General features: G+C 38.8%; 1 protein-coding gene across 1 annotated transcript in view; it reads right to left on the bottom strand.

Annotated features, from left to right (window-relative positions):
- Window positions 1-1,480: 1,480 nt before the first annotated feature.
- The window catches only part of frem1b (Fras1 related extracellular matrix 1b), a 136,547-nt gene continuing 113,980 nt past the window's right edge, over window positions 1,481-24,047 (bottom strand). The window contains exons 26-35 of the mRNA XM_052010686.1: window positions 23,853-23,997; window positions 20,510-20,639; window positions 16,011-16,083; window positions 11,326-11,475; window positions 9,448-9,728; window positions 8,878-9,039; window positions 6,956-7,071; window positions 5,474-5,559; window positions 3,992-4,134; window positions 1,481-1,615 (exon numbers count right to left, since the gene is read on the bottom strand). Coding sequence (XP_051866646.1) covers window positions 1,481-1,615; window positions 3,992-4,134; window positions 5,474-5,559; window positions 6,956-7,071; window positions 8,878-9,039; window positions 9,448-9,728; window positions 11,326-11,475; window positions 16,011-16,083; window positions 20,510-20,639; window positions 23,853-23,997 — 1,421 coding nt within the window. The remainder of the gene's footprint in view (window positions 1,616-3,991; window positions 4,135-5,473; window positions 5,560-6,955; window positions 7,072-8,877; window positions 9,040-9,447; window positions 9,729-11,325; window positions 11,476-16,010; window positions 16,084-20,509; window positions 20,640-23,852; window positions 23,998-24,047) is intronic.

Here is a 24,047-nt window from a genome sequence, read left to right as displayed (position 1 = left end):
TTAAGAATTCATGGAATAGCCTCCATCTTATTTTAAGTTTTAAGTGTTACATTCTTGAGAGGTGTATGATGGAAATCCTGGACTTGGCTTGTCCTCTGCGTTCTCCTCTTGTAGGTTGCTCTGTGCAGCCAGATGGCTGATCCATAACTCAGTGAGCTGAGGGACCAGATATACTTTGAAGGGCCAGGTCTCTGGCCCTTAATGGAGTATCAAGCATGGCCCCATACATTCAAATAGAGTTACCAACACTGTAAGTATTTTAAACTTCATTTCAATAAATGTGTAAATTAATTAAAAATATAAGTTGAATGTGGACTTCAGATGAACTTGGTTTTGAATTTTTAAAATTTATTTATAAGCTCTCCAACTATTTTGAAATGTCTCTGATGACTGGAGACCTTAAGAAATGGTGGAAAAGCTGTCAGAAAGCCAACATGGTGGTCTGAGTGCAGGGCCTCAGTTTCCACCACTCACAGCCTAGTCACCAATACTGAGTCCAGGGGGGCAGGGTGGGAAGTCAGTGTGTTGGTCTCTGACCTCCAGCATGTTTTGTACATCTGCATGCCAATACACAGGTGCAGAAGTCTAAACTGCACCTGATGTGAACATTGTAACTGGCCAGTTGTTCTCTATGGAACTGCTGGTTAGTCATCAGATGATCCATCCCAATAACTAAGTGTTGGCGCTTGGGAAGTTGAAAATTATGCTTAATGTATCTTAAGTGGCCACTTTTGTCAACTGCAGTGCATTCATATGGTGCACACCTTGCTGCAACTTATTTTGTCCAGTATAAATAGTCAATAATAAAAAACAAAATAAAAATGCTGGAAACACTCAGGCCAGACAGCTTCTGTGGAAAGAGAGAGAACAGGACAGTTTTCATTAGTAGAGAAGGTGGGGGAAGAGTTTGGGTAGAGCACAGAGAATATGTCTGATAGGATGAGACCAAATGACTTAAAGCGGCAAGTAGAAGCACGTTATGTGTTGCTAATACCAAAACTGTTGGACATGCTCGGCCGACCAAACTAGAAAGAGAAAAATTGAGCCAAAATGATGACCCCCCCCAGTTCTGATACAGACAAAGAAAAAGTGTGTTACCTACAGTTGGAGAATAAAATATTGAGTAGGGAAGGAAGAATGAGGTGTTGTTACTCCAGCTTGTGTTATGTCTAGTTTTAATAGCACAGGAGGCCTCAGACAGATAGGATGTGGGATAAGGAATTAGAAAAGCAGGAAACCAGAAGCAGCAAGGTCTAATACATCTATTCGTCACAAGAGCAGCATGCAAAATGCATCCCCATAACAATAGATTTACATTGCAGCTGTTTCGAAATTTAGAAGGGTATGAATCAAACCAAAGTCTGTAAGTGGAGCAAGGCAAAGTAATTCATAGCATGTTAATTGTTTAATCTTTTTTGGTATAGTATGAGCTTCACAGAGATTATTTCAGCCATCATATTTCAAGAAAGCATGATTTTTTTTATGCCATGAATTTGAAATCTAAGGCCAGAAACGACACACAGTAGGCCGTAACAGCATCTATGCATCGAATCAATGGAAATTTAATTGCACCTATCATATCATTTAGTTTACAATCTGGCATTAGTTGCAGAGCCTAAAAGATAACAAAGGTTCAGAAAACATTTGCAAATTGCATGGATTTATGTATGACTGGTTTAAAAACTATTGAAAGTATTATCCTTGAATATTCTATTACCACACAAAGCACTGAATAACACGCACAAAAATAAAAACAGAAAATACTAGAACTCAGCAGGTCAGGCAGCATCTGTGGAAAGTGAAATAGTCAATGGTTCAGGTTGAAGAAGTGTTAAAGATAAAGGGTCTTCAACCTGAAATGTTGACTCCTTCTCTTTCCATGGATGCTGCCTGACCTGAGTTTTTCTAACATTGGTTAACATTTCTAACATATGTTTTCATTTCAGATTTCCAGCATTTGAGCATTTCCTTGATTTTCCAACATACACTGAAACATCTGCATGCTAATTTGATCTGATTACAGTTTTAAAGCAGCATAGCATTTAAGAATTTTAAACAATAGTTGAGCTATAAATTGCTTATTTAGGCCCAATGTTGATTGTAACTCAAAAATTAGAACTAAATTTACAGGAGTTTTGAAAAATTAAATATTTCACTCATGCAAGTTACTAATTTTATTCATTGGGGTAATGATGTGCTTGGCTAAAGTATGAGAACATGTTTGGAAATAGCTGTAAAAATGATTGTTATAAGAGGAGCAAAGGCAGTGCCACACATGGACTGTAGAATGGAAATATATCTGATTAAGGAATCCAACAGGTTATGGCTTGGAAAGAATTAATTCCTTCAGATGGAACTTACTTCAATAGAAGATCAAAAACCATCATGTTGACAGTGTTCATCTAACAAGCAAATTCCTCAATCATTCTGATGATTAATGCTCTGAGATGCTGTTAGTAGGAGCTGTATTTTCTAATACCCAAAACTTTGTTATTATTACTGGCAGAGTAAATGCAAGCCAAATGGGGTCTGTTTTCAATATTGCACAAATGGGTAAGAATTGTTTTAGTCAATCACCATTTCCTTCGGTGCTATGTTGTGTTCTTTCGCTGGAGCGAAATGTGTTAATAACCATGCCTGGGTTGTTTTGTGTCAGCCCTGGAAATTCAACAGAAACTTCTGGGTGTACCTTAAGACCTGATGTGATTTCCTCACCAGGGAAGGCAGGATGAAAACGTTACCCGTATAATGCTTCTGTTGAAGCACTACAGGACTTCTCTTGGACTGGGAGTGTCCATCACTGGATTCCTTGGGACTACCTGGTTTTCCCAGCAGTGGAGTGGCAAGACTAGCAGGTAAGTCACTCACTTACCTATTACTCTTCAGTAACTTCCTCCACACAAAACTCTTGAGTCCTGAACTTTTGGATGGGGTTGGTGCAGTTTCCTCCCCAAATCATCCATCTTTCTGATAGTGTCACAACTTCCTCCGCTTCCCAACCCTTTCACCTATCAACAATCTATCACTGCACCAGTGTCCTGTCAGGAGCCAGACAACACCCACCCCCAATCTATCACCATGCTGGTATCCTGATATTTTTGCCTTCCCAATCTGACCATTCGTCATTGAAGGGTTTGCATCCTTCCCTGTCTAGTAATCCTCAGCCTGAGTGCTTCAACCATCCTCAAACAGCTCATCACATTACAGATCTTGAAAAATTGCAACACTTGGTTGGCTGTGCCTAGTTAAAGTTTGCAGCTAGGGCAACGACTGAAACGGTCATTGGCACAGGACTGCCAGGATTTGACATGTTCTCATTGGGGTGCAATAGAATTCTTAAAGTATGATTTTTGATTTTACTAGAAACACCAAATAGCAACTGCAGTCCTGGAGAAACTGACAAGATTTCTTCACGTAATGATAAGGCCAATTCTTACTCTAAGATGAATTGCAATTGTTAAACAACATAGGAGAGGTCGCAGCACCAGACACAGTTGAAAGAACACTAGTGATTAAATGGGATACTAAGCATGCCACAAATCAATCAATTATTCTACCTGCTCTCAAAAGATAAATTTTAATCTTATTCTTTTAAATGTTTTCGGGTTATTCTATTATGAGGCATCCTGTTCACTTTTGCGTCTAGTACCTGGTTTTAGAATTGACAAGGGAAGCAAAACAGATGCATTCAAAATACAATTTTTATTGATCAGTGGCATGAACTGATCAGAGGCAGAAATAATGGAATCTGTTGTTTCTGACAACTTTGTCAGCAGCACAGTACCTTGGGAGATTTTTTTTTAAAAATAGGCACACATGTATAGGCTTCTAATATAATCAATTAGATATAAAAATACTGACACTGCATTTTAAGGGGGCTTGATGAGATGTTCACAAAAACGTGACTTATTTTGTGATGGGTAATTTAAAGTCTTGACAGAGGAATGCAACATATATAGCTCTCCTGTTTCTCATTGCACTTCCTGCTCACCCATTTGCCCTTGTCCCGGACAAGAGCACAGTTAGTTTGCAGATTTCCAGCTGGTGAAAATTTTCTTTTCATCCAGTTTGTATAAGTTACTAGCCTTCCATTTGTCCATGTCCATTTTCCAGAACCAGTCTCATCTATTAAACCTGCAACAGATTTTTGGAAAAAAAAAGCAATATAATCTATCTTGATAACATCAGATTCTAAATATCGCAGTCAAAAACACAATCTTAACATGTTACTCATTAGTTGTCAATGAGTTAAGTATAAACATGCTTACAGTTCTGGTTACGTTACAGCTATTAGCATTCCAATGCACACAAATATGCTCCTTAATTGTATTAGTCATCCACCTGCTTTATTCCATTTTACAACCATAGATAATAACATTGCTCAAAAATCATCAATGTTAATAGAGTCACCCAGAAATGCTCCAACATGAAGCCCGTAGGGCTCAATGTGCAATCCTATTTCCCCACCAACAAAGATGAAGGTTTAAAAAAAAGTACCAGCAAGAAGTTCTGTTTGCTGTCTTCCTTGTCTAGCAATCCTGAGAAACAGGAGAGCTATACGTGTTGCATTTCTCTGTAAAGACTTTAAATTATCCATGACAAAATAGATCATGTTTTTGTGAACATCTCATCAAACCCCTTTAAAATTTTTGGCTTGAGCATTAACTTCTATTGTAGCCACATGCAAATTACTGATTGAAAGTAATAGGAATTAGGAAAATAATGCTGTCCATTCATACATGTGCCATTTCATGACTGCATTCAGTAGGGCAAGGGCATGTTTATTCTATTCAATTATGAATCTCGACAAAACAGCCAGATCACCATCAGATCTATGGCCAAATCTAAATGTTTCCTGGTTGATGACATGGCCCCAATTTTGCCTTTCCAATCCAATGAAGTTTTGGGGCCATAATATGCTTGTAAGGGGCATCCTGCGTGTACTTTGTTGATCAATCTGTGACTGAACTAAATGTGATTATATCATGCTTGTAGTGTAATTTTATTTTTCAATTTAAGATATTAAGGAAGCTACATGGGGCAGAGATTCACCTTTTGGTTCATTGTGCTCTATAATGTATATATATATGTGCAAAAATATCAATCACCAGTTGTACTCACTGCCCAACACACAGTTATATTAAAGTTAACAGAACTGAATAATGGCAGATGAGTACAACCAGTGGTTGATACTTAGGCATGGGTTTAATGCTTGCAAAGATAACATTTTCCTTGTTTTATAAGATGAAATCTGAGGTGTTCAGTGTGTTACGCAGTCTAAATTAATATTCAATTTGTGGTTTTGACCATTGATATCTCATATTTTGATAGCCAAACTAACATCATCTTAAGCCAAAGGCCCACTGACAATTTTCAGATGCTGGATGTTCAATATACTGCCATTTTACTTTTTAGATAAAAAGTTTGTTAGTTGTTAGATCACTACATCCAAAATTCTCCAATATATACATACCAATCCAGAATGGCTGTTTTCTGGCAAAGTTCCAAAGCCATTTTAGTTCCTTCTTGGAATGTATACTGACTAAGTTAGCATGAAACCTAAATATTAGAGAAAAACATTTGTAAGTATAACCTTTTGTAGAAAATGACAGTTGAAGAATAAGCAAACCAGTTAAACTATGATAAGAAGAAAAACTTGTTATGTTTTAATGATGTTATTTGAGTTAAAAATAATTACAAGTACTCAAGGGTGAGCGCCCCTGTTGTTCTTCAAATATTATGATACATCTGACAGTACACACAGGGCCTTGGTTTAAATCTCAGCTGAGAGATGGTACTTACACCAGCAGAACATTTTGCCAGCTTACCTTTCATGGTCCAGTCACTTAAAGTGGTGAACTACTTCTGACTCAAAGGAGATAGTGCTACTACTGTGCATGAGCTGCCACAATCACTGTATTCACCTAAAAAAAAGGCTCAATTTCATATAATGCTCACCCTTGTTCCCCATGGATTAATTTGTTGCTTATTGTTATTTTTAGCTATCTTTTTTGCTCTATTCAGCATATCCTATCTACACTTAAACTATTTTATCAAAACAGTTGTTACATCCTTCTTTTATCTTGGTGCTGAAATCAAGACTGATCACACCATCTCCTATCAAAATAGTGGGAGGTCATACCTCATACAATTTTTTCTTGATTCTACACTATCACATTTAAAAATCCAAATCTGGCTTCACTCAGCAAGTGCTTTTGAACTTGTATCTTGTTTTTTTTGTGTGGTTCAAACAATGTTGGTATCTAGGATTATGGGGATCTTGTCATTTAAACTAAAATCTGAGTTGTGGAACATTTTTAACGTAGGATGATTAATTATGCAATTAGATTTAACAAACTAGGAAATAAATTAAGATAATTTCATTAAACATGTTTATTGAAAGAAAAATGTCAGAGAGTTTGAAGGAAGTATTAGACTTAGACTCTTATTTAAAAAAAAGATCTTTGGAAGAGTTAACTGCTTTTTAATTATACGCTTTATTCTACACTGCTTAAAATTACCTGTACCTATACTACTTTGAGAAATGCCATTCTTGTAATCAGGCTATAGTTCACAAACATACCTCCATTATTCTGCAGCAACCTTTGGAACTATCACTGAGGTTAGCTAACATTTTTGACCTGTGTTTAACAAGAAAATTAAATGTATTTTAAATAAAGTGTGTGAAAACTACAGTACTGAAATACTATTAGAAGCATATGTTATCAACTAAAACCATTTCGAACAGCAACATGCTTGTAATTTGACTCAGTTCCCTGTTATGGAGCTGGAACACCCATAGCGAAACAGTTACTGCTTGAACTATGTTAGAACGCAGTGCCCATTATTCTCGATAGAACTGTTCCTGGCTTTCCTCTGGCTTACTGTCTGGTAGATGTCTTGGAGATTTTGAAATGATTGGAAGTTTATTTGGCAATTGATGGAAGTTGCTCACATTTGCCTACAGGCCATTTCAGCTCCTACCCAGGTTTCATTTCTCTCAGGATTCAGAAGATAACAATGTTTCTTGTGAAGGGTCCAGCCTGAAGGACATTCCTTTTGTTGATTACCCTGTAAATGCACAAAATTATTATTGCTCCATAACACAGCAGTTGTTTCAAATATGTCATAGTTTGAGGATACAAATTACAAAAAAACCTCCCCTGGATTTAGATTAAGACCTAAACTACATTTTTTTAAAAAAAACTGTTGGCACTCAGGTTCCTCACAACACAGTTCAGGAAACAAACAAACTAAGCCGAGGTTCAAACCTGCCCTCTGTTCCGAGTTTGTGGGTTTCAACTGAGGCACAAGAATAAAGCACAGCAATTATTCACAGGGCCCCGAAGCTAAGGAAGGAAAACAACTGGTCAAATTCCTATCCTGATCACGATCCAGTGGTCCTTACTAGAAACTGTGACTGCTTGGACATCAGATGTGAATATAATTAGATCCAGTTGTAACACAATCTGTGGTTACATTGTTAACCAACTTTGAATCTCTAGGTATATACATGAAAAAGCCTTGATAAGGACAAATGTTAGAAAATATTTCAACTTTGCAGTTTTGATCAAGTAATAAAAACACACTGAATCACATCTTTTGTCTATATTGTGATTTGTTTTGCTTTTTCATTCACAGAACCAAAGCTATTATTTTATCCAACAGTGACTTATCATTGTTACTCTCTTGCACTTCCATCCAAGGTCAGCTAACGACACACTCTTTATAATAAAGTTGTACACTGATGCTGGCTTTGCAAACTGAGCCACTGAGAAAGCTGATGCAAAATCTTTTGTTTGTTCTTAACACAGAACATACTTTTGGACCTACTCAACTTGAATTTTGTTTTGTTTTCCATACCTGACTGCAAAAACACAAGGTTGCTCTGAATGATGAACCTGATACCGAAATGAAGAATTGGAAATACAAGACTGATTCAGGCATTCAACATGACTCTATCACTGGGTACTCTGACTCAGGCAATTGTTTCAGGTCACCTCACGAGGTATTTCTACTGTTGGCCTTGGTGAACTATCTGGGGTACATCTCTGCTGCAAAGGCTGGGAATATAGGAATAACATCAGTTCTAAAGGTGGAATTTCAGCTTCCACTACTTCTCAGCTTGCTGAAGTTTGAGTCACTTTTTTAAACGAATGATCCCATTCTACATTATCAGATAGGGTTCACTTGCTTTTTGGGTTACGGGCAAAGCCTAGTCTCACCAGCTGTATTTCCCTATGCAGTCTCTCTAATGGTTGGGGACCTCCTACCATTTGATTATCTATTTCAACTCTTTTTTTTCCAATGCAGGGCAGTTAAGAGGAAGAAGACCGAGGCTGTACTATCAGGAAATGAGCTTCAACTGAGGATCTAGTCTCTCAAGTGGATGTAAAAGATCTCATTTTGAAGGGCAGATGAGTTATACAGAGAATACTGCATAATACTTGTGCCTTATAACGCATCACTTAAACATATATTACTTGGTCTTTAAGACACTATTGTTTGTGGGATCTTGCTATGTACAAATTACCTTCCACTTTTCCTACATTACAAAAATGACCACACTAAAAGATTAAATCATTGCCTGTAAAACATCTCAAAATGGAAGTAAAAATGTTTTCTTTTACAGATATAGTTTTTTCTCACCTTCCTTCTATGGTCCCAACAAATATCCCATTTTTAATTAGAAGCCAATGTACACAAGTTCCAGTTTAAGGACTTACATGGGAATACCCCAAAAGAATCAAGATACCTGGAAAATGCCTTAACTCCTCCATTAATAGTAGAAACATTGATGAAGAATAATGCTTGAGATCTACATGAATCAGTGCTATAACTTCAAACTCAGCAGTTGTATTGAATGAAAACATCTACCTGATCCACATTGCTGGATGACTGTGTATTTTCCGCTACAAATGGGAAGTCTTTTTGGAGCAGGTCTCGCCTCTGAATTGGGAGCAAAGGCCACAGCCATCCATTGGCTTTGGTGGAGATAGAAAAATCTTCTTCAGTACTTTTTGGCACCATCCCATGGTACTACAAAATAGCAGAAAATGCTGATTATTTTCTTCAATCCAAATTGCTCATCGTTATTCTCTCACTGATTTAATTTTTGAAACGTTAATTTGTTTAAAAAATACATTAATTGAAAAGTGAAAAAAAACTGTAGCTGGAAATCTGAAGTAAAAATAGGAAATGTTGGGGACATTCAATAGGTCAGGCAGAAATTATGGAGGAGATATAGAGTTAACATTTTGGGGAAAATGACCTTTCGTCAGACCTTCTAATAGAAGGTCACTGATCTGAAAAGTTAACTCTGTTTTTCTCCACAGACGCCACGACCTGCTGAGTATCCCCACCATTTTCTGTTTTTAATTTTAAAAATTATTGAAAAAGAACAAATGTTAAGAATCTTCAGTCTGAATGCACCACTCTGCTGCTTGCCTGAAGGTGTGTACTGGGAACAGCTTGAGAAATATCATCTGAGATCAAAGTTCCATGATGGTCCAGAAAGTGGTTGGTCTGAGGGACATCACCTCTAGGAGGGGAAGTATTGTGATCCGAATATGGATCAGGCTGAGTAAATGGCCTTTCTTCCAGAATGGATATTATTTTCTCATTGGTAGGTGGCTTGGAAGATGTGCTTGGCACTCCATTTACAATGCTGTCCACTTCACTGTCAGAAATATTTTCACCACTTCTCAGATCAGCTGGATTACACCTCCCTGCAGAGAGACAATTTGAAAAATTTATCTATCAAGACTATATTGCCATTCCATTCCATGCATAATTCCTCAACGAATGAAGCAACCTGTGCCTGCATGCAGCAAAACCAAGGCAACGTTCAGGCACGGACTGTTAAGTGACAGGTAATATTCACCACAAAACTCCAGACAATCATTATCTCCATCAAGAAAGATATTAGAATCACCTACCCTTGACAATCAACGGGATTGGCATCACTGAGTTCTCCCACCATCAACATTTTGCAGAATGGGATGGGGGCTTATCAGAAGTTCAGCTGAATCAGGCTTATAAATACTGTGGCTACAAGATCAGGTGAAAGTCAGGGCATCCTGCACTAAGCGACTTACTTCCTGACTCCCCAAAGCCTTTCCTTTAGCTACAAGATGCAAGGCTGGAATGTGGTGGAATATGCAATTCCAACAATACTCAAGAAGCAGCCCACTTGGCTGGCACCCCACCCAGCACCTTAACAGTGATTCCTTCATCACTAGCATACTGTAGTTGTAATGTTTGTCATCCACAAAATTACTGTATTGACTGTTACAAGATCTCCCAAACCAGCAACCTCTAACACCAAGAAAGACAAGTCAGCAGGCACATGGGAGCAGCACCATCTACGGGTTACCCTCTAAGTCATCCACTATCCTGAAACACTTTGCCTACAGTACTGTATCTTCACTAGAATACAGTAGTTCAAGAAGGTGCTCACCAGCACTTGTAACAGGGTAATTAGGAATGGGCAATATTGCTTGCTTTGCCAGCAATGATTCCATCCTGAAAAATGAAAAAGAACTCCCAACAAATCCAATGAGTACAAGGAATTAAGAATTCTTTGAAAACCTGGATACAAGTTCGTGGGCAATTTAATTTGAAATAATAAGAGCAAAATGAAATTAAAATTGTATGTTTCACGTCAAGTAGGTAAATACTATCTTACTTTGCTATTACATTGTAATATGCAATTATATATGCAGTTAGCATGTAACATCAGTCAGTAAAACTAAATTATGTGTCTATACCAGATCACTTAACATTGCAACCATTTCATTGGAAGTCCTTTTGAATTAGGATGTGATTGAGCAGGAGAGAGTGCAGAGGTTCACCAGATGTTGCCTAGATTGGAGGACTTTAGTTGTGGGGAGAGATTGCATAGGCTGGGCTTGTTTTCTTTGGAGTGAAAGAGGCTGAGGGGTGATCTGATAAAAAGTACATAAGATTATGGGGAAGCATAGACAAGGCAGATAGTAAAAATGTGTTTCCCCTGGGTTATCAAAAACAAGAGGTTTAAGATGAGAAGAAGGAATTTTAAAGATGAATGGCGGGGGTGGGGGGGGGGAGGGAGTTTTTTTACACAGTGGTTGATATCTGGAACACACTGCCAGAGGAACTGGTGGAATCGGGTACAATTACTACATTTAAGGGACATTTAGATAGACACTTAAATTGGCAAGGCATATGGTTCTCATGCAGGCAAATGGGACTAATGTAGATCGGCAAAAATGTCAGCATGGATGTGGTAGTGGAAAAGCCCGTATCTGTGTTGTCCCATTCTGAGGCTCAATTTATAACTCCTACCTTCATGCATATCTATAATTTCCACCAAAGAGGTATCTTTCTGTCCAATGATGGCATTCATTGGTTTCATTAACATCACTTGCATTTTTTCATGGTTCTCTTCAAGCCCATCATCTTTAATAAAAATATTCCACACTTTCATGGAAATACCTGCATTCAAAGATAAAATTTTAATCAAACTTACATATTAATTTCACATCTCAAAAATGTAGAAACCAGGCTCATGCATAGGAAATTAAATCAGATCAGTTTTGATGGGGCATTTCACAATATTATATACATACTTTCTTTACTTTCAATGCTTAATAATTATTGGAGGGGTGGGGGTGTGGGCAGTATGGTTGTACCTGTGCTCCTTTCAAGCTTCCCCTTGTGCATGCCTACAGTGAAAACTGTTACATTGTTGTTGCATTGCTGTCTAGAGAATTTAAAGCCTTCGCTTCCCCCTTATGTTCTTGGTGGTTTACAATATTTGCCCAACAGGTGACAAAAAGGTTTTGGAAGTAATCCTTTTGGTTGGGCTATTACGAGACTGGATTTGAAGGGTTGCTGGAATCGAATAAGTGACACTTTTCTCAAATGAGGAGCAGCTTTACTATTTTAACCTTAAAGATAATAAAAGGCGCAGATTCCTTTTATTGGTTTGGGAATCTAAAAAGCACATTTGTGGTGGTTTTTATGGAAGTGAGAATTCTTTAAAATATAAAAGGAAAAATTGTACTTTACTTCCAACATGAGGCCAGTATAGGGCCTAATTTTCAAGTTTTCTTAAGATGTCACCTATTCATATCTATGGAATAATATTAAGGCAAATTCTTTAACAGATAGCTTCCTCAATCAATATATAGAGGGTTCTACTAGAGTAGGCACAACACTGGACCTCCGCTTAGGGAATGGGGTAGGACGAGTGACTGAAGCGTCAGTGGGGGAGCACTTTCCCAACCAGTGACCATAGCTCTATTAATTTTATAAAGATAGTACTGGTCCATGAGTTAAGGTCTTAAATTGGGGCAGGGCCAATTTTGGAGGCATCAGGCAGGGACTTGCAGAGGTCAACTGGGTAAGTCTGTTTGCAGGTAAAGGGACATATGGCAAGTGGGAGGCTTTTAACAGAGTTCAGGGACAGCATGTTCCTGGGAGGGTGAAGGGCAAGGCTGGCAAGTTTAGGGAACCTTGGTTGATGAGATACATTGTGGCTCTGGTCAGGAAAAAGGAGGAGGCATACATCATGTTTAGGCAGTTGGGATCAAGTGAATCCCTCAACGAGTATAAGAAGTGTAGGAATATACAAGAGGCAAATCAGGGGGGCAAAAGGAGAGGCATGAGATAGATCTGGCAGACAAGGTTAAGGAAAATCCCAAGAGATTCTACTGGTATATTAAGAGTAAAATGGTGTCTAGAGAGAGAATAGATCCTCTTAAAGACCAGCATGACTGTCTATGTGTGGAGCCATAGGACATGGATGAGATTTTTAATGAATACCTCTTAACAGTTTTTACTATGGAGAGGATTACGGAAGCAAAGGAATTGAGGAAAATGAGTTGTGATGTCTTGGATCATATACAAATTACCAAAGAGGAGGTATTGGCAGCTTGTAAGCACATTAAGGTGGATAATTCCCCAGGGCCTGACCAAGTGCATCCTCGGTCCTTGTGGGAAGCTAGGGAAAAAATTGTGGAGATCCTTGCAGAGATATTTGCATCATCTTTAGCCACAGGTGAGGTTCCAGAGGACTGGAGGGTAGCTAATGTTGTACTGTTATTTAAGAAGGGCAGCAAAGACAAGCCAGGGAGCTACAGGCTGGTGAGCCTGACATCAAGTGGTGGGTAAGTTACTGGAGGAGTTTCTGAGGGACAGGATCTACCAACATTTGGGTGGACAAGGACTGATTAGGGATAGTCAACATGTCTTTGTGCATGGAAAATTCACATATCTGTTAAAGAGTTTTTTTTTGGCGAAGTAACCAAGAGGATTGACGAGGGCAGGGAAATGAATGTTGTCTACATGGACTTTAACAAAGCCTTTGACAAGGCTCTGTATGGAAGGCTGCTCTGGAAGGTTAGATCGCATGGGATCCAGGGAGAGCTTGATGGTAGATTGGCGTGATGGTGTAAGGTTGTTTCTCAGACTGCAGACCTTTGAGTAGTGGTGTGCCACGGGTCAGTGCTGGGCCCATTGTTCATTATTTATATAAACCATTTGGGTGAGAATGTACAAGGCGTGGTTAGTAAGTTTGCAGATGACACTAAGATAGGTGGTATTGTAGACAGTGAAGGTTATCAAAAATTACAGGGGGATCTTGATCAGCTAGGTAAGTGGGCCAAGGAATGGCAAATGATATTCAATTCAGAAAAGTGTGAGTTGTTGTATTTTGGGAAGTCAAACCAGGGTAGGACTTTCACAGTGAATGGAAGGGGAGTATTGTAGAACAAAGGGACCTAAGAGTACAAGTATAAAGTTCCCTGAAAGTGGTGTCACAGATTGACAGGGTGGTGAAGAAGGCACTTGGCATGCTAGCTTTCATCAGTCAGTGCAATGAGTATAGGAGTTGGGACGTTATATTGCAGAGACGTTGGTGAGGCTGCACCTCAAGTATTGTGTACAGTTTTGGTTACCCTGTGAAAGAAAAGAGTGCAAAGAAGATTTATGAGAATTTTGCCAGGACTCAAGGGGCTGAGTTATAGGGAGAGTTTGGGCAGGCTAGGAGTGTAGCCTTGGAGTGCAGGAGACTGAGGAATGACCTGATAGAGATGTGTAAAATCATGGGAGGCATAGATAGGATCAATGTTCACAGTCTTTTTCCCATGGAAAGGCAATCAAAAACCAGAGGCATAAATTTAAGGTTAGAGGGGGAAGATTTAAAAGGGACCTGAGGGGCAACTAGGAGAGCAAGGATCCCAAGTTACTTCCCCTAATATTCTCTTGGCTCAGAATTGTGACACCCATTTTTCTTGATAAATGGGTGATTGCAGAACCAGAAATGGTCTAAGCTGTGCGTGCTCCTGTTCCTCAGCAGGACAGTGCTACCCATCAGTTTGATACAGGTACCCAGATCTATGCAGGCCACACATCTGAAACAGTTCCAAGTCTTGCTTTCTATTAAAGACTTTTTAAATATTGGGTCATGCCTGATCATTTGCTGTGCATGCTCTAGTCAGTTTTCTTAAGCCTAGAACAATAAAATAATATAGTTCTTAAAAGCACTGCTGAAATCTGTCAATTACTAGGCTCTGACTGGATGTCATGTTGCATCCAAACTGCATGGGATGAGCTGCATGGAATAGGGGGCCACTTTACGCCTGTTATTTTCCTGTGCTCATATAATCCTCTTTCAATGATGAAGTTATAAGAGAGCGAAAGTGAACATCATGGTCAAACTGCACAAAAGCAGGATTTTCAGCCCACCTGTCCATGCCGACCATAAAGTATCCATCCATACTGATCCCAGCACTTGATATGTCGCTTTCTATGCGTTGGCAATTCAAGTGCTTGTCTAGGTACTTCTCAAGCATTGCAAAGGTCTCTGCCCTCTACCACCCTCTGCAGTGCATTCCAAACTCCAATCACCCTTTGGGTGAAAAAAGTTCTTCCTTATATCCCCTCTAAACCTTCTACTCCTTATGTTAAACCTATGCCCTTTGGTTATAGACAGCTTTGTTATGGGGGGTGGGGAGGGAGGGAGTCTGCTACTGTCTTTCTTAACTACACCCATCATAACTTTGTACACCTCTATCAGGTCGCCCCTCAGCCTTCTCCTCTATCCCAGGCAACATCCTGGTGAATCTCCTCTTCAGCACAATCATGTCCTTACTACACAGAGGTGACCAAGACTGCATGGAATATTCCCGATGTGGTCTCACCAATGTTTTACAAGCTGTACCATAACTTAAATGCTCTTATATTCTAAGCCCTGGCTAATGAAAGCCAGCATCCTGTATGCCTTCTACACTGCCCTTTAAGGATCTTTGGACTTGTACACCAAGGTAGCTCTGTTCCTCAATACTTCCTGGGGCCTCACTTGATCTAAAAGCAAGAAACTGAAATGCTGGAACTCTGAAATTAAAAAAAAGTGTTGTAAATATTCATGGAGGGTTAGGATCCAAAACCCTGCTGATTTCAATGGGGTTGCTGGTCAGCAGATTCAAAGGCAAAAGGAAAAAACAAGATGTTTAAAGATATTTTACTTTTGTTTTTTTTTAATTATATCTGCTTGTTTTTATAAGTTACAAAACTGTTAAAATTGAAGTATAATATTAAAATATATTAACAGTTTTTAAATGTCTCTGAATGTCAGGAACATATAAAAGCTGTTAAATATAATGCCAGCTGTGACGGAAGGTAAAGCTATGCTGCCAGCTTTGCTCTCTGTCGCAGCCTGTCAGGGCATTCTGAACCTCTACACTTTGCTACCCAATGCCTAGTCACTGAACAGGTCTCACTGCCTGGCAAAATAGGCTCTTCCCATCAGGCCCAGGTAAATGCAGGCATCAAGAAACAATAGGCAGTAATTCTAGTCTAGCCCAACCTAGCCAAGTACTTACAGATAAGAAAACCTCAAAGAAATTTAAAAAACCTAATTCTACAATTCATATAACTCTATTGCCTATAGAATTTCTTTCATTTCCTTGGCAAGATATTGATAAATTACATTTCATTAATGTTTAGTTTTATTAATAGAAACTTACCAGGATCAAACTGAATTAAGCTTGCTGAGCTGTGAGTGAAGTCCCTGCCAACTGTTGCTGTTAACTCCTGAACCTGTAGGAGGTAAATATTGAATTAATATTCAATGCAGAGAGTGATCACATAATGTCACAGAGTTGTCAATACTGTGAAAAGAACTCAATTTTATGATGTATCTTCATTACATGCAATGGAATATATATATATAGACAGTAACGCTAATAGCATCCACAATGATTGTGCAACATTTGGAATGGAACTGAAGCTCCTGCAAGAAAGAGAAGTAAAATGAATGAAAATTTGGGTCATGAACAGTAATTGCTGCTTTAAGTCTGTCACACTTTAAGGATTGCATGAAGTAACTATATGCACTTTGGATCACAATAGCACATGCAGGAAGTTTCAGACATAGTCGTGAAGAGTCTTTGAATAAATTTTGTGCATTTTGTTTGAGCTCCTATTGGCTCGTGTGTTTCATTTTATATTATCTGCAGTGGACTTTGTTCAAGGTTAAGAGCTCATTGAGCACACATACTTTACACTGGCAACAAAGAGTCATCAAAACTGGAGAAGTTGTCGAGGATGTCAAGAGACTACACAAACTTGTTTGTGCGGCAAGACTGGAGCTCACAATTAATGACAAGAAGTCTAAGATGCAGACTTTAGCACAGGGGAAAATGGTTCCACATGCACAATTTATTACAAATAAAATTGCAAACCTGCTAATTGTTGCAATCCCATATAGTACAAAATGGCAGAGGGGCCCCCAGACTGATTATATTGGAAATCTCAACAATTGATATAAAGTCTGTACTTTGAGGGATTTTGCTCAGTTCAGAACGTTAGTGATTCTTGGGGCGAATTACGTTGTTTAAGTGGAGGGTCTGATAAAATGCTTGGACTAAAGCCTCATGCAAATACAAGGCCATCCTATTGGTAGAAATATGGCCAGTTATTTACATGATGTTGGCAGACTTACTTGCAGGGTGATCAAAGTCCCATTTAACAAAATTAAAACCAAAACCATTTCAACCCACTGCTGTCAGAAAATGTGCAAGTTATTCCTTTGGAACCCGTTATCAGAGGTGAAGACAGATGATGAGCAATTAGTTCCTCCAGCACTTTTTGTGTGTGTTGATGAGCAATTACATCGTTGTTCTAATAAATCAGTTATGGCATTGCAACTTAGAGGGTTCTTAGAAGGACAACTGAGAAATAAGTTTATAGGTGGACCAACTGATGGGTATATTCAGTTCAAGTCATTTAAAACACTGGATCTAATGTTCCAATTGGCATGCAAGGTGACTACACCCGAGGAAGTGGCCTCTAAACATACAAAGACATCTTGGTCAGTTCAAAATGTTAGTGTAAAAGTGACATATTAATTAATGGCAGGAAATATGGCTGGAGCTCTAACATCAGGTCCAAGACAGAGATTGAGTGACAGGAAAGGCAGGTTCTGGCAAAAGCCCTGCTACCATTGCAATGGGAATCATTCAGCACATTGTGTCAGTTTAGAGCAGCAATAAGTTTTAATTGTTGGAAGTAGAGCCACGGCTAGTGGTGCAAAAAAAACATTTCAGAACTAAAGATGAATAATCAGGCTTCAATATGCGTAGTGACATAGCTGCTGACTGTTCCATTGTGGAAATGGATATCTATGGCCTGACATTTAGGAAGGTCCAAAGTTAACAACTTGTCTTGGTGATGCAAAGACAAAAAGAAAGCAAGTTATATTGGTTGATTATATAAACAAGCTACCTATACTTGGGAATGATTTTCTGAATAAGTTGAGAATGGATTAGAGGAAACATATTTGGTGTGACTACATCACATCCATGTTTAAAGAAGTTTTTTGAACAATATGAAACAATTATTAAACAAGGATGGCATGTTAACACAGCACAGGTCAAGAGACCTGATTCGATCCTCATCTAAAGCTGCTTGTGTGGAATTTGTATGTTCTTCTTTTACCCACGTGGATTTCCTCCAGGTGTACTAGTTTCCTCCCATATCCCAAAGACGTGCAGATAGGTTAACTGACTACTGTGACTTGCCCTTAGGGTGCATGAGTAGCAAGATAATTGGGCATGTGAGGGAGAATAATGTGCAGGAAGATAAGTAAGGGAAAACGGGACTGATGAGTGTGCTCTGAGAGCCGGCAAAAACATGACCTCCTTCTGTGTCAACAGTAAATATCAAAAGACACCACGTTACATGGACATGAAACCAAATGTCAGACTGATGGTAAAGTGGAGACACTGAAAGATCAAGTAGAAAAAGAGTCCACCATGTTGATACCCAAGGATGGTAAGAGTGTACGGTTCTGCAGACATTATAAAGTGAGGCTTAAGAAAATGATGGATGACAATCAGTATCCACTGCCTATGATTGAAGATTTGTGTACCAAATTCTCAGGGGCAAAGATCTTCTCTAAATTAAAATTATCTTGCATCTATGCCCAGTTTAATGTGGATAAAAAGGCAACACTATCTGACCATTAACATCCACAAGGGTTGTACTTGTACATCCAATGTCACTGTATTAGGTAAAATCATCATCATTAAAAGGTGTGTGGAAACCAGGGCCCCTATGTGCTTAAGGAAATGCAGGAGCTGGGGCTACTATTCCCAAACTTCTATTAATTCACCAGAGCTGTGTTCTCACATTTCTTTGAAACTCATCTTGTTGTGTTTCCTACACTCCATTGAAACTCACTGGGTTTGCTAGAAAATTTATGTTACTGTGTAACATCTTAAAAAAAATTAAAAGTGTGTTGGAGTATTAATTGGAATAATATTCAATGGTCTAGAATATCTGCCAATCCAGCAACACTAATGTTCTGAACCTGCCAGATTAATGGTGCTTTACTGTAACGCTTCTGAGGACAGGGAAGATGAAACATTAAAGTTCAGAGTTGGATAATACACCAACAACATTTGGTGGAACTGCATGTTACCCCTTTAAGAATTGTGTCATGTGTCTAATTGGTCCCTGCATTGCAAAATTGTGCATAGAAAGGACCAGTGTCAATGTGTAAAAGGCTGTGGAATAAACTATATATACCTTGTTTAAGCTTTGCATATCCTACGATTGTCAGTCTCCATAGTATTGAGTGGATTTCATTAGAGGTCAAGATCTCATTGAAGACACATATTTCACAAACTAGAAGCTGGAGTAGGCCATGATGTCTCAAAAACTTGTTTTGTCAATCAGTAAGATCTTGTACTTAATCGACTCTCTCACCCAGCCCTCAGATCATCTGATTCATTTACGATCAAAAATCTACAACCCTCAACCTTGAAAATATAGAAGAGGAGACAATGTTTATGCAGAGAGTTGTAAATCTTTGAAATTCTGTATCTCAGAGCCTTGGTTGCTCCATCACAGAGTGTATTCAAGGCTGAGATTGCTAGATCTTTGGATACAGTTGGAATCAGCAGACATGGGGATTTGGTGGTGAAGTTAACTCTAGCATGGGATCAACCAGGTTTTTACTGAATGGTAGAATAGATATGAAGGGCTATCCATCCTTCTACTGCTTCTACTTCTTATGCTCTTATTTTCTTTCAGAAGTGAAGATCTGAGTCCAACAAGAGGTTGATATAATTGCACATGTTCAATGATATAAAAGGGCAAAAGGTTTCCTGGTTCTATATAAAGAAGTACTGAATATAAAACAAATAAATTATGTGAAAGTAGAGGATTGGACTAGCATTTTATTGTAGTCAATTATTTATCAGCACCTCAGCATGAAGAGAAATAACAAAGAAAGGACTCACACTATAAAACACTTTATCACAACTCAATGGTGTTCCAATATGTTACTTGAATAATGCATTTATTTTGAGGTGCCATAAATGCTTTTAAATAGACAAAACTGGCAGCTAATTTGGATAGATAAATTTTCTCTTGGTCCAAACTTACCAACGTGACGTTGCTTCATTTTTCAATTCAAAAATCATTTAGAATTAGATTGCCATTTGAGGGTACATTTATGTTGTTAGTCTGTGAGCATGGGGTTCTTCAATAGTACCTCCAAAATATATTATGTAAGCTCTTCCAGATGTTGCAGCCAATTTTCTTCCAGTAGTTTGGACTGTATGTTACACATAGTTTTTGGCTAGATTGCTAACCACACCACGTTGCTATACCACTCCCTGACAAGTACATTATCACATCTCATACAGATATAGGTTGATTTTACAAGTCTCCATTTTGCCTATAATCAATATGAAAAATCCCAGGCATATTCTTCATAAATATGGAAATGTGTGAAATAGGCTCACAATTTCCTGAGGGGTAAGGGGTGTGGTTGGGGTAATAGCATTCAAAGGATGAGGGTCCAGGACAGAACGGCAACCCCCTGCCATTCCATCATGGATGTTACATGGATTTCTCTTAGGCTCAATGATCTCTCTATGGATGCTAAAGAAACCAACTGACAAAGGAGGAATCAAAGGTATTTTGTAAAATATATAAATAATTGGAGTTACTGTACCTTTATAGTAACATAAGAGGGATCGGCACTGTATCCTTTCCTGATCACCTTAATGGAGAGAGTTCCTATGTCTTCACAAACTTTATAGCAACTGGAAGCCATTTCAATCCGGGACCACTTCAGCTCCATTCTGTAGAAAAAAAAATGAATATACAGTTAAAACAGTTGTTGTTCAAAGGGATTAAAGTAACCATATATTTCTTAAGGAAATCTCAAGTTAAATCACTGACCATACTAATACTCCCAGGACACTTTTTTAAGGCCTAATCATCTTCAGCTGTTTCATCAATGACCTTCCATCCATCAAATCAGAAGTGGAAATGTTCATCATGTTCAAGTCCATTGCAACTGCTCAGCAAGTGAAGCAACCCATATTGGCATGCAGCAAGATCTAGACAACCTTCAGTCATGGGCTGAGAATTGGCAAATAACATTTTCACCTTTGAAGTTCAGGAAATGACTATGCTGCTTACTCTAATGTGGAGGGTTCCAATGAGTGCAAGCTTTCTTGCACCTGTTCCATGCATCATAACACTCACATTATGAGCCCACGTGAGAAGTCTAAAAATCTACCCCTGATACTCATTGGCATTTTCATCAACCTTTTCAGCATCGATATCTGAGAGATTACCATCGGCTAGAAGCTCAATTGGACCAGTCACTTGAATACCATGGCTACAAGTGCAGGTCAGGAAGCTTGGTTTCCTGCAATAACTACTGCTACTCTGACAGCACCCCAAAATCTGCAATTTCTAACACTAAGATAGATAAGGGCAGTGGGCACATGGGAACACCACCACCTGCAGGTTCCTCCGAGTCACATATCATCATATGAACTATGTTGCTGTTCCTTCATCATCACTAGGTCTAAATCCTGAAACTCTTTCGCGGCAGCATCTTGGGAGCACCTTCATCAGAAGGGCTGCAGCAGTTCAGGAAGGTGGTTCACTACCACCTTCTCAAGGGCAATCAACGCTGGCCTTGCTGACGATAGCCACATCCCATAAATGAATTTCAATAAATCACGATGATCTTTTACATAACATCTGATATTCTCCCAGCTTTATATAACTGTGCGGTTTATTTGCTGTGAAGTGATCTTTTCCTTGAATGTTATCTGCCAAATGTTGTGTCTGCCTACCCTACAGTGAAATGGCCTTGTGTGATAATGTAGAGCTTTGTCAAAGGCTACAAAGGTCACTGTGGTCCTTTTGTTGAAAAGATTATACTCATTCCAGGCTCACTGCTCACTCTAATGTGGAGAGTTTCATGGAGTGCCAAGTAGAGCAATCTCACTTGTAGCCACTCCATACATCAAAACTTTAGAGGACACAGCTGAAACAGGAACTTACCCAGCATTTTGCAAATCTAATAGAAAACTTTATCTATAATACTTGACTTGAACATTATTGTATCTACATATCTATAACTAGCTGCATTGAAACAAGATCCAGCACAAGAGAACAATGATTATATTGGAGACATAGAATACATACACTTGGGAGGTGATTTAGGCAGGATTACTTTCCAGATGTGAATTGCACACTTTGGAAGATGAAAACCTCCAATATCCCTGGAGATACATACTGACTTAGCAAGTGGCTGATTGTCACAGCACCACTGCCTCTCATTCTTTTCCATGCTGAAGTGCTGGCTTATTTGCTGCCATAAGTTGGTAAACCCTCTTTGCATCCCTCATAATGCATCATAACAGCCATGATACATGAGTCAAACACTACTCCAATTGTTTGTAAGAGCTCTTTTGTGCCTGAACTTTAGGTTGTCCTTTAGTGTCTTTTAGATCTTCTTTGCTTGGGAGTCCTTTCCTGTCCCTGCCTATCAACAAAGCTAAGTGCCTTTTATGGCTTCAGAGTTGTTGCCACATCTCATTAATTTTCACTTGCACTGGGATTTTCTGATCCCTACCCTGCACCAATTAGGCGAGCTTTATGCACTAAACCCAAACTGTGAATAATACTGTAAATGCAATGCATTTACTTCAGAATATGGCACACTCACTGGCTAATGAGATTTCCTGCCAGCAATATCGAACTTAATCAGTGTGATGCACATCTGGACCACCACAGAATTCAGGCATTAACTCTCACTAGACAGGAATTTTGAAGTGTTCACAAAACAGACAGACGGCACATAAGGACTAATGAAGATTCACTAAATTGTTGTTTCATAATACTCCAATGCTGCTGGTGCTGGGTTTAGCACAACCAGTAGTTTCAACACCATAGTTCCCTCTTTAATAAAGAAGTCAAAGAAAGAAAGAACTTACAGGCATAAAAGTTCTGCTTGTTATAGACTAGTGGCATTCACACTTGGAATGCTTAACTTGGATCCTGGTAATACCAAGTCCAAACCAAAAAGGCATTAGCTGGAGAACAGTGACAGAATATCTTGGAAATGTCTGAGGTTTTCTCCCTTTAGTCTTCTTTATTTAGCCCGCTTTGCATTTATGGCAATGAAAGGAGGACTTTTCTACCTTGTGTTCTAAATAAACAAAGTGTTGGAAGGTTCTTTGGAAGCCAGGTGTTGTGTCATGTATGAATAATAGCCATACCTCCCTTTTGTAAGAAAGGCTAAAGGATTCTCAAATGATCAACATGCATCCACAGGTTAGAATGCCACGGGTTGACATGAAAGTTACAGTTGCAGCTATGCAATTAATGACACCTGAAGCAATTAGTTCAGGTTATACTTGTACAGAGGGTAAACTGCAAAAACTTGTCCTATCTGCACCGATGAACTCCTTATATGAAGTGGCGTTTGCCTCCTCCAACAAGTTACATCTGAAGAGGGTGTTTCCGACTTCACGGTGACAACTTTTCTTTACCTGCAGTGCCTGGGTGTTATTCTTTGGGTCAGACTCTTTTCTTATTGAAATCTTGAATTCCTAACAGGCATCTGTTTCAAATAATTCATACCATTTCTCTGTGTAAATGTCCATTGCTGAAATCTGTATGTATTCCTTTATGAATTGGCCACACACTTTTAAACTTGCTGCTTCACCAGAATTTTCACTCTCATGGGTACATGCTTTCAGCACTAAGCACAGTGTATACAGGTTACAGGTCTTATGAATCCTCATGAGAATCCTCTACACACTATTGAAAAGACATGCGTATATTCAGATGCTTCATAACTCTATGTAAACTTAATTATTATTTGTGGAAGTATAAAGGAATCACATACACTTTAAGACAACAGACCAGGAAAAAAAATCTGCTCTGCATCTTTATAAACAATATTTTATTTCACTGTAAAATCAAAATCCTGTACCTGCTCTAGATAATGTGATTTCTTTGGAAGACCAAGCATACTCTGCACTTACATTTCTGGAACATTAGAATTTCCAGCAGTGTCAGATATTTTGAACTCAAAGCTGTCAGATGTCAGATCTATAGAGGGATTGATTACATAGCGAACTGCACGTCTGTCCACATCTTTCTGGGTGAATGTGCCTCGAATGTATTCACCTAAGATTAAACAAAAAGTTCTTCAATGTTACTGGGGAAAGAGGCATTAG

This window comes from Pristis pectinata, chromosome 3 (assembly GCF_009764475.1).
Source record: "Pristis pectinata isolate sPriPec2 chromosome 3, sPriPec2.1.pri, whole genome shotgun sequence".
NCBI classification, from domain to species: domain Eukaryota; kingdom Metazoa; phylum Chordata; class Chondrichthyes; order Rhinopristiformes; family Pristidae; genus Pristis; species Pristis pectinata.
This window is presented reverse-complemented; position numbering and strand designations above follow the sequence as displayed.